Source organism: Phytophthora infestans, genomic scaffold, assembly GCF_000142945.1.
Source record: "Phytophthora infestans T30-4 supercont1.3 genomic scaffold, whole genome shotgun sequence".
NCBI classification, from domain to species: domain Eukaryota; phylum Oomycota; class Peronosporomycetes; order Peronosporales; family Peronosporaceae; genus Phytophthora; species Phytophthora infestans.
In genome coordinates this window covers 4,142,965-4,153,531 of record NW_003303756.1, presented here as the reverse complement: position 1 = coordinate 4,153,531, position 10,567 = coordinate 4,142,965, and the positions used below count along the sequence as shown (strand labels likewise).

The window sequence follows — 10,567 nt, the reverse complement described above, 5'->3', positions numbered from 1 at the left end:
TTGGCCGTCATCCACGCTTTCTAGTTTAAAGAATATTTTATCGGCACTGGTCCAATATCCACTCCATTAAAGCAACGAGGCTTCGCCGCCTTATTATTACAATAGGCTCCAACCTCTCCGTTCTACTTAATTTACAGTAAAGAGCAAAGCTAATCCTTGCCTTGTCCTTCTTTCTACCTGCAATCGTCCTCGTAGCAAGCGTTTCACTAGGTAGCATTCTGTAAAACAGAGCGGTTTCATCCATATTAAAGATATCCTGAGGGTTGTACCTCCATCAATACAGTGCACTGCTGTCCAAGCTCCGTGGTGCTAACAGATCCGGCTTCACCGTGCATTCGACGCAGCGTTACCCCATGGCGAACTTTAAATCGCTGGACCCAAGAGAGAGAAATAACGTCACTTCCGGCGAGGGAATTTGTCTTGGCCTAAAGAACATCATCAGAAAGAAGCCCTTTGACTTCTTGAGTGTGGACGAGCGCTTAGAGCTCAGGCTCGATAGATGCATGTTGGGGCTTTCGCTTCTTTATAATCTTGTCGTTGGGCGTGCAGTCGAGAGGCTGATTCACAATTTTTCCCACCGTGGAATTTCCGATGCGTTTACCGAAACGCACACCAACCTGCTGCTGGAGGTCAACGTGTTTAAGTTTGGGGTTGGCTAGATGGTGACGACGTAGTTCATTCTACAGATGTTGGCGCGATGAAACCATTGTTTCGCTGTGTGGTGTGATGTTAAGTGAGCCACGCTGCACCCAACTCTCTTATTGGGCATCAAAACGAATGGACCAGAGGCTCTCCTACACTCTTACAGTCTTATACCAGATTTGGCTTATTTTTAGTATGGCAAAAATCGGGGCTTTTGACCTCCATCCGTCTGATTTCGCCTGATGTACTCGCCTGCACTCTCGGGTGCAGTCAAGCGTCGCAGCAACTCGACACCGCGTGGTCCAGCAGCTGAGCATGCAGCTCAACGTGCGACTGCAACCACTCAGAACGAGTCATCGCAGCAGCAGCATCGACGTCGCCACCGCAGCTGGGTGGACCACGAGAGCTCGCCCTACAATGGAGAGTCCATGGCTCTATTGGTCAGCAATGACTTGGCTCTAAATGGTGGAGCTGTTAGCAATCCTGGAGGCGTTTGTAGCCCCCACCAAGTGGGCAAGTTGACGAACGCATTGATGTATGGTGTCATCAACTCCATCCTGACGATCCCGTGCATGTACGGCTACGCAGCCATCATCTTCAGCCATCCGGACTTTGCCAGCTTCATGCCGGCGCTGTCTAAGCTCGTCATGTTCTCCAGCGTCGTACACCAAGTCATGTTCACGCTACTGAGCTCGCTTCCGTTCGCTATCGGACAGGTGCAAGATGCAGGGCTCATCTTCCTCAGTGCCATCGCAACGTCCATCTGCAAATCACTGGGCGAAGAGGTCTCGCTGGAAGCCAAAGTGACGACCACGGTGGTGACAATTGGGCTGGCCACAGCGTCACTCGGTGTGGTGCTGGTACTGCTGGGCAAGTTCAAACTGGCAGGACTCGTGTCGTATCTGCCGATGCCTGTGGTTGGAGGCTATTTGGCCTTTATTGGACTGTTCTGTATGTACGCCGGTTTGTCGCTATGTACGGGACTGGTGATCAATGATTTCTCCTCCATGATGCAGATCTGGGACCCGCACTTCTTGCTTCTCTGCATCCCTGGGGTCGTGGGCGGCGTGATTTTGTTGCTGGTGTCGCAGCGCTGTGAGAACTCGTTCGCGCTGCCTGCTACGATTCTGTTGATGCCTCTACTCTTCTTCGCTGTGCTAGCGCTCTGTGGTGTCTCGTTGGACGAAGCTCGAGACTATGGATGGGTCGCGCCGGCCTCGGAGCCCGCTGGCTTCGTGCAGATGTTCGACCTGTTTGATTTCTCGCAGATGCACTGGAACCAAGTGCCTCGACAACTCACAACGTGGATCGGTATGACGTTCGTTGTGGCCTTCTCGTCGTGTCTAGACGTGGCAGCTATCGAGATGGATATGGGCAGTCAGCTCAACATCAACCATGAGCTTAAGTCTGTGGGCTGGTCCAACGTTGTGAGTGGACTGCTGGGCGGATACACCGGCTCCTACATTTTCTCCCAGACGATCTTCACGTACCGTTCCAAGAGCAACTCGCGCGTGGTTGGCGTGTGCGTCATCATCTCCGAGTTCGCCATCGTGCTCGTGCCATTGTCAGTGATGAGTCTCGTGCCTCGTTTCTTCTTCGCCGCCACGCTGATCTTTATCGCTATCGACCTCATGATGGAGTGGCTAGTGCATGTGTACCACAAGATCTTGCCGAGAGAGTACGTGGTGTTGTTGCTGTCTTTCATCGCAATCAACATGGTGTCGCTCGAGCTGGGGATGATACTGGGCATCGGCTTTGCCATTATCAACTTCTTGTTCGGCTATGCGCAGGTTCGAGTTGTGAGCCGTAAGTGTCGCTCTTCCGCTGCAGTGCGTAAACTCGCAGCACGCACGTTTCTCGGTCAAAAACGCGATGCTATTGTGTACTTAGAGCTGTATGGCTATTTGTTCTTCGGCTCGTCGGTTCAGATCCTTGAAGACGTACAGAAGGCTGTACACGTCCGCAAGTCTCGAGCTACTTTGAAGCAGAAGTCGAGTAAGGGAATGGATACGGAGCCACATTACGCTGACGACTCCGGTATCCCGCTCACCCCTGTGTCCAAGCGTGACGTCCCAATTGAGTGCTTGGATGGCAGTCCTGCGCCACACCCGGACGGTCTGCCGACTGAGTACGTCGTCATGGACTTCAATCGCGTTTCTGGTATGGACGCGACGGCTGCTCGTAGTGCCTTCATGATCTTGCAACAATATTGCAAGCGTCATGACATCACTGTCATTTTCGCAGATGCACTACCAGAAATCCGCCGTTTGTTATTGAAGAACGAGATCGCAGAGGAGGAAAACTTCTTCCTCAATGCTGATTCCGCCTTGGAGTTCTGCGAGAACCAGCTGCTGGTAAACACCAATCATTCCCAGGATATAAAACACAGCCACGAGTCCATGAGTGTGCTGCTTCACCGCTTTATGGGCGAACCGGATGACTCGCCGCTCTTCCGTGGCGTCGACCAGTTTTTCCGCAAGTACGAAGTGCCTCAAGGCTACGAGTTCTACCGTGTTGCGTCCTACCCAGACCGCTTCTACTTCCTCGCCAGTGGCCGTGTTGCGCTCTTTATGAACGACGACGGTAGTGTAGTCCCAGGCAAACCGTTGACTCTACTAGAGAACGTGATGCCCGGCGCCACGTTCGGCGAGGTTGACTTCTTCGGCCGTCAGTACCGATACATGGCAGCCAGGGCGTTGGAGCCCTGCACGGTGTTCGAGATGACCCGCCAGACTTACGAGTCCATGGACGAGTTGGCGCCTGCTCTCTGGAACCGCCTCCGCGACGTCGTCATGCAGTCCATGGCCTTGTCGATCACCAACACGACCTCTTTCAACACCCTCAACAACGCCAATGGTCATCTCCCAGGATCTAACCAGCAATGAGGCAATCAAACGCTTAATTAACGTTAATAAATGAATTGCACACATAGAAATCTAGCTAAATGGTTCAGCACTCCTTTCTAGCTTTGCCCAACTATATCTCTTTTCAGAAGCGAATAGTACGTGCAAGATCACGTAGCGCGTTTTGCTCGGCCCACTCGCACTTTAACACTACGTTGTCTGCATTAGGATCGAACACGACGAGCTGGATAGGAGAAAGAAACACGTCAATACACCCACCTTAGTTACAAGAGCAGCATGGCGCACGTACCATGGGAGCTGTGGCTACGTAGAACAAGCCCGCGCGCTCTTCATGACAGAGAGAATTGCCAAACAACTCAGTGAATTGCTCTTGCTCGATCGTGTGCCGCACGGGCTCTTGCGAGTGAAATGCCGCTGACATGTAGAATGCGAAGTCGTGTGCCAATCCGAAAAGCTTCATGAAGGCGAGACGCCGCACTCCGTCACTCGCCACTTCCAGCTGCGATTTGTCTGCACTGTCGCGACTCATCCGACCAACTTGTCGAAGCTTCGTTCGGAACATTCCAACCACCGAATCCAGCACGCGTTGCGCGTCAGCGGCAGCGATTCGACATTCCCCGCGGTAACGCGTAGTAAGTAGCGCCGTCCGATCCGCCTCACCTTTCTTTAGACTCTCCACCTGTGCCTTGCACGTCTTAATCTCGCTGGTCATTGCATCAAATCGTCCCACATCCGGCCCACGTTCCTGAAGGCGCAACTTAGCTCGTGCAACTGCCAGTTGATTTTGAGCTTCGGCAATTTCGCGCTGTGCCTTCTCCTGTGCCGCTACCACCTCGTTTTTTGCCTTTACGCGCACTTCATCATTCTCTATCAGCATGCGTTGCACTCGCTTCCGCAGTCCTGCGTTCTTCTCCTCCAGTGCTGCTTTCTCCGCCTTCTCTTTCTTTATATCAGCGAGAAGAGCTGTAGCATTCACAGGCTGCCCGTTCTCGTCCAACATGGTCACTGCGCGCTGAGAGCTATAAGAAAAAATAAATATTAATCATATCAGTACAAGATCAGTTATAAATAATAAAAAAAAACTCACGGTCGAGCTCGTTTCCTCGGTTGTTGTACGCCATTCAGAGTAGTAGTCGACGTCATAGGGATCGACGGAGGCGGGACTCCTGACTGAGGAGGCAAGTTAGCGACGACTGCCTGTTGTCCGCCCCCACTGGCCCCATTTTGAAGTTTAAAAGATTGTCCCGATCCACTAACAGCCGCTGGAGTTGCAGGTTCAGCAGAACTCCATGGGTTTCCCGATGTTGTAGTCGTGTTCGGAGAGGCAAGCGACTTCGAAGCCACATGAGATGTAGCCAATTGTCCTTTATAATGTTGGTCCATTCTCTCGATCTCGAACACCAGCTCTCCCGGCCGCGTGGCCTTCAGTAGCTGAATAACCGTTAGGAACTCGTGCCCCGTGAGGTCCCGACCGTTGACAGACAGAAGCGTATCCCCCACCTGCAAAGTCGTGTCGCCGCCCTGTAGTGTCGACACCTGCAGTCGTTTGAATCGGTCGTGACGCACGCCAAAACCCAATTTGTCCCCATGCTTCATGACGCGCACTGTCATCCGTCGAACTCCGTCGACTCGAGGCGCTTCCACGCGGAATTTCTTCAGTTGCGGCTGCGTCTCACGTGTCTTTAATGCTCCTGCAGGCTGTCGGTGTGAGGCCGAAGGAGCAACGGGTGATGCGGTGCCAGCAACAACGCTCGACTGGCGAGACGGCACTTTAGTGTGTGAGAACACGACGGTGTCACTCGTTAGCGTGGCAGGTGTACGTTCTGTCGTGCGGTTAGAGAGCGATTGAGAGCCCGTGGAGGAAAATGCATCCGACGGGGCCGTGACCCGCGGCGGAAGGTGTGCCATGTTGCCCCCTGGGTCGTCGCTGGTATGTTACAACACCCGCGTTTTGCGCCATAAATGAAATTGGAAATAAATTATCAGATCTAACAGGACTATTTCAAAATCTGAGAATAGTCATGCTGACTATTTTTGAGCTGGAGTTCATCCAGAATTTAGATGAGTGTGAACGTGAAGATTCGTTCATTAAAGGTGAGCGCAGATGACTCAGCCAACGGGTTCCCGTTCATATCAGCTGCTTATTTTTTTTCAACCCAGCCAGCCCGAGACGACCACAAAAACTGCGGTCCACGTTCACTCATCTAAATTCTGGATGAACTCCAGCTCAAAAATAGTCAGCATGACTATTCTCAGATTTTGAAATAGTCCTGTTAGATCTGATAATTTATTTCCAATTTCATTTATGGCGCCAAAAAACCAAAAACGCGGGTGTAGTAACATACCACCAACGACCCAGGGGGCAACATGGCACACCTTCCGCCGAACGTTTGGACAGTGGCGAGTGACGGCGACGTCGAGAGCGTCAAGGCATTTCTGGCTAGCGGAGGAGATGTGAACGCAATGGACGAAAATGGATATACGCCACTGTAAGTTGGTTGATTGGGGTTATGCATGCTAGTATTTAGTGCTGATGCTGTTGATGCTGACAGGCAGGCGGCGGTGAGCTACAATCACATGGAGCTGGTGGTGTTCCTACTGGCGAGCGGTGCGGACGTCAAGCTGGGTGAGCTGTTGGCGGTGTGAGAGGAGAATTGTACTTGTGGATGACTTACGAGATGGCGGATGCAGGCGACAACGACATGGACACGCCGCTGCATCGATGCGAGACGGTCGAGTGCGCGAAGCTACTACTGGAGCACGGCGCGGGTCTGAACGCGCGCAACTCAGAAGGACAAACGGTGAGCTGTGGTAAATTGATACTGCTGTGGGGTTTTGTCTCATTGGTGGTTACTGTAGCCGTATGATGTTGCTATCGAGGACGAGCACGAAGCGCTCAAGACAATGTACGAGAACCTCGGCGCCGAAAACTCGGACAGAATTCCTGAAGAAGAGGAAGAGAGCTTCGCCAACGGCGTCAGCCTTGAAGGATAGCACTGCATCTTACTAGTAGTACTACGTAGTAGAAACACAGTGGCACGGATGAACGTTAGTATAGATATTTTGAACAAGAAAAACCTGTCCGACGTCCTTGAGAGGTTGCGCTACAGGGCAAAACCTATTTACATGTACAGTCAAACTACCTAGAGCTCCACGCCTATCGTACTGAGTAGTCCTACTAGTGTTAATACCACGTATAGCTAAATAAATGCCGGTGGAGATGGCCTAATAATTAGTATCGATGTTACCTTGTCAATTGATTGATCGTGTTCACTCAGCAAGAAGTTGTCAACATGACCCGCTGTCAAACGGTTCAGGCTCATTATATCATTTTAGAATCACTGTGAACACCTACGAAAGAATATGCAGCACGCAGCGAGGGGTTTGTCCTCTGTTTTTCCAAGTGTTCTCGATCGAAGCAAATTGCCGACTGACACGGCAATTCCGTCCCTCCACCAGCTCGACAAATCCCGTCCATTCGTTGCTGCTTCAGCCTAACATGGCTACATTGGTGTCGAAAACACCATTTCCCGCCATTTGACGGTTCTCCACCACTACGCAAGCTTTGCGCACGATGGACGCCATTTCTTCTTGCGGCAACCCCGACTCGCAGATATCCGTCAATGTGCCAACATACTTGAGGCTGTAGCTGGTGAGTCCGCCAGTAAAAGAGCAAGAAGTCTCGAAAGTGCGGGTGATTTCTGCTTGGCACTCGAAGTTCTTGGGCTCTTCAACTTGAAGTAGAGCAGCTTTGGTCTGCTGCTCGTATAGAGCCTTGATGGTCTCAAACACCTCGTCCGCAGCTTCACGAGCGTGGATTATCGCCGTGAGATCGTCCGCAAGACCACGTCGATCTTTTCCTGGGGAAGCACGCATATAGCGGTAGAACGCAACGACCAGGTCCACGTCGCGAGCGTCTACAGCGCTCTGGACAGCAGATGTCGTGCCGTGAGCTGCAATGGTCGACAGAAGCTCAGTATCATCACTGCCAGAGTCATCGCCATTGTAACTCTTGTCGTATGTGGACTGGTAGTTGCCGACGATCTCGTGAGTGAGTTTCGACACCCCAAACGACTTGACGTGGCTCTTAGTAGTCGCATTCTTAACTCGGTGGAACTGCGTTGTTAAAGTCTCCCCCGACAAGTCCGTCAGATCGCTGTCCTCCATCCAATTGACAGAGTACAGATCTCCAAGACACGAGCCGATGCGCTCACCATTCACCTCGTCCAACGGAGGGCAGTAGGCAGCCCACGAAGACTCGAAGCCGTTGGCAGCCGTTGTCACATAGGCGTTGATACTCTTTAAGAAGCTGTCCGAGAACATCGAGCCCGACTCGCAGGCTTCCATGTAAAACACGAGTTCCTTGTACATTTTCTTGTCGTGCATGGTCCGCATGGCCTGTTTAAGTCTCGAAGCCGTGAGCGGCTTCATGTTCGGGAAGTAAATGTTGCCGCGTGATCCGTGGTCAATGAAGTTGATGAACACTCGGTCGTCTTCCGTGCTGTTGAGCACATTCTTATTGAAGGCGCCAGAGCTGTTGCCTGTCAGTACGTTCAAAAACGTTTCAGGGGTCACTTCAACCCCACGGAAGTCGATGTTACAGCCCTTGTACACGTCCACGGGCTGTACAGCCCCGTGTGATGCGTTCTTGGTCGTGGGCTTGTTGTAGAGCTGTCCTCGGTATGGATTGCTCTCATGCCATGCCACGTCGTCGTACATCATGAGCACCACGTTCTCGGCCGGGATACCGTGGCGTCGAACGATGTGGTAGGCGTGGCAAGCGTCCGACTGGTGCCGGTAGTTGCTGTATCCGTTGGAGCCAGACACGATGACGGCCCAGTGCTCGGCATGGACTAGGGAAAGCGTCAAGAGGGCGCTCAGAAGCGTCACGGATAAAATGGCCAGAGAACCCATGCTTGAATGGGAAGAAGAAGGCAAATGGGTTGCGACCTCCAGGTTTGTTCTTCTTCAACTAAGTGTAGCCATGCTGTATCGAGATAGAGAGGGGAGCTGAAAGAACGTGATACATGCCAGTACAGAACTGTTGCTGCTTCATTGTAGCATGACTTTGGGTCATGGAGATGTCGACTTCACTTGGTGGAAGTAGATCATGTGTTCAGCAAATGTGTTTGTTCTATTTGGTACACTGTGGCTCACTGTCAATGCTTTGTCGGGTTCAGCGAGATTTTTGAAATGCGCGCTACTATTATTATAGTTGCCGTACCAAAAAAATAAATAAAGCGCTTTTAGCGAAGTCATGGTATATTGGTATTCAAAACAGCTACAATGCTCTCGAACTACGATGCTCTCGAACTCCGATGCTCTCGCGCTATAGTACAGCTCTCCCTACTGTGAAATAACCGAATTCCGACAGAAATAAGGGACTCGGCTTGGGTCCCTTATTTGTCTATCGAAGCACCGCTTCGACGTTCAATGCGCTTTCGTTCCTTATCGAAACTCCTTCAAATACATGGATAGCTACCATGGATATTAGCTATAAATGGTGAGAACTTTTGATTCCGCCCTCCACTTTACATTTGTATCGCAGCTGCGTCTTTTCAGCGCAGAAGGTGCGTCGCATTCAAACTCCCATACAATAGCCGTTAGTCCACTCTCACTCCGGAATTCGCCAAGCAAGCCATGGCTCCGCGCTCCAGTGCCTGTCGCCGCGTACTAGCCGTACCGCGTTCGCTTGTATCCCAAAACAAGCGCCGCTTTCAGCAGGATGGCTTCGACCTGGATCTGGGTTATGTGCACCCGCGTGTCATTGTCATGGGTCCGTTAATACAGCTTATTTTCTCTTTGTTGTACAAGTAGCATGTAACAATTGTGGCGGCCTTTCTATCCAGGTTACCCCGCTGTGGGCGTCGAGTTCCTCTTCCGAAACCCACGGTCAGAGGTGCAGCAGCTCCTGGAAGAGCGCCATAGCGGACATTATTTCGTCTACAACTTCTGCGACGAGTGCAAACGGAGGTGGGTTGTCGCTAAAATGTGCAATAACTGAGACGGTGTATGCTAATTTTCATTTTTTTTAGCTACCCATCGAGCATCTTTAATGGACGTGTCAAGAATTATCCCATTGAAGACCACAATGTCCCAACGTTCCAGATGATGTACGCGCGTTAAAAAAGAACACCCCAGCAGAAGTGCTAATTGTTGCTATAGGATGGCGTTCTGCGACGAAGCTGCCGCTTGGCTGGATGCAAACGAGAAGCATATCGTGGCGCTACATTGCAAGGTGCCAAAGCTAGCATGGTGACTTATTTTTCTGTACATCTAAGAGTTATTGTTTCTCCTTGTCAGGCCGGAAAAGGAAGAGCTGGTATGATGGCGTGTATGCTTCTCTTACGAATGGGCTTTGCAGCCTCAGCGAACGACGCGATTGATCGCTACAACCGAGAGCGCGTGAATGATCGTCGAGGTCTTACAGTTGTCAGTCAGAAGAAATGGGTAAACTACTACGCGGCGTTGCTAGCGCAGACCGCCGTTCAAGGAGAACCCATCCTAGAACCGACTTTTGTGATTCAGAAATTGATGCTGAACAACACACTGACAGCAACTAGGCCGCCAAAGTTGCGTCTACGTATCTACTCGCTACGCTCTGACGGGTCTCCCAAGACGTTGATCCACCACCAAATCGGTTCCAACGAGTTCGAGTTGCACGAGGAAATCCGTGGATGCGTCCTGCTCGAGTTTTACCGTGAGCGTGTGGGTGGGTGCATGCGAGCCAAGCATTTCAAGATCTGGTTCAACACGCTCTTCCTCAAACTTGGTACGTGACGCTGCAGAGCACAACAGGGAAAGTAACGCGTGTGTTAATGTGTGTTTCCACCATAGACAAGGAGACCGGATGTGTTGTCTTCTCTCGCCCAGAGATGGACTGGGCTGCTCGAGACAAAAAATATCGTCGCTTGCCGGCCGCTTTTGAGTTGGAGATGATGGTTACGCGCTCCGACGAATTGTAGAATGACATGCCGAGCGCTTTACCTTCCAGCTAATCATGAGCTAGTGCAAGTATTAAACAGAATAGCAGAAACGCACAATCACTTAGAGTTCGACTC

At 51.4% G+C, this 10,567-nt stretch overlaps 5 protein-coding genes across 5 annotated transcripts; 3 read left to right on the top strand and 2 right to left on the bottom strand.

Annotated features, from left to right (window-relative positions):
- Positions 1-353: 353 nt before the first annotated feature.
- Positions 354-3,527, top strand: PITG_02824 (Sulfate Permease (SulP) Family; the record flags this gene model as incomplete). Its single annotated transcript, XM_002907669.1, has 2 exons — positions 354-465; positions 913-3,527. 2 exons carry the CDS (start codon positions 354-356, stop codon positions 3,525-3,527), a joined length of 2,727 nt encoding a protein of 908 aa, XP_002907715.1.
- A 103-nt stretch (positions 3,528-3,630) lies between these two features.
- Positions 3,631-4,729, bottom strand: PITG_02823 (uncharacterized protein; the record flags this gene model as incomplete). Its single annotated transcript, XM_002907668.1, has 5 exons — positions 3,631-3,729; positions 3,796-4,191; positions 4,237-4,525; positions 4,594-4,676; positions 4,721-4,729. The coding sequence occupies 5 exons, from the start codon at positions 4,727-4,729 to the stop codon at positions 3,631-3,633; spliced, it is 876 nt and encodes a 291-aa protein (XP_002907714.1).
- A 1,113-nt stretch (positions 4,730-5,842) lies between these two features.
- PITG_02822 (uncharacterized protein) lies at positions 5,843-6,614 on the top strand (the record flags this gene model as incomplete). The annotated part of the gene is made up of 4 exons (XM_002907667.1): positions 5,843-5,995; positions 6,059-6,132; positions 6,198-6,307; positions 6,366-6,614. 4 exons carry the CDS (start codon positions 5,874-5,876, stop codon positions 6,498-6,500), a joined length of 441 nt encoding a protein of 146 aa, XP_002907713.1.
- Positions 6,615-6,995: 381 nt separating this feature from the next.
- On the bottom strand, positions 6,996-8,420 carry PITG_02821 (vacuolar-processing enzyme, putative; the record flags this gene model as incomplete). The annotated part of the gene is made up of 1 exon (XM_002907666.1): positions 6,996-8,420. The coding sequence occupies one exon, from the start codon at positions 8,418-8,420 to the stop codon at positions 6,996-6,998; it is 1,425 nt and encodes a 474-aa protein (XP_002907712.1).
- A 713-nt stretch (positions 8,421-9,133) lies between these two features.
- Positions 9,134-10,471, top strand: PITG_02820 (phosphatidylinositol-3,4,5-trisphosphate 3-phosphatase, putative; the record flags this gene model as incomplete). The annotated part of the gene is made up of 6 exons (XM_002907665.1): positions 9,134-9,282; positions 9,356-9,479; positions 9,542-9,619; positions 9,672-9,744; positions 9,810-10,278; positions 10,344-10,471. 6 exons carry the CDS (start codon positions 9,147-9,149, stop codon positions 10,469-10,471), a joined length of 1,008 nt encoding a protein of 335 aa, XP_002907711.1.
- Between the last annotated feature and the right edge of the window lie 96 nt (positions 10,472-10,567).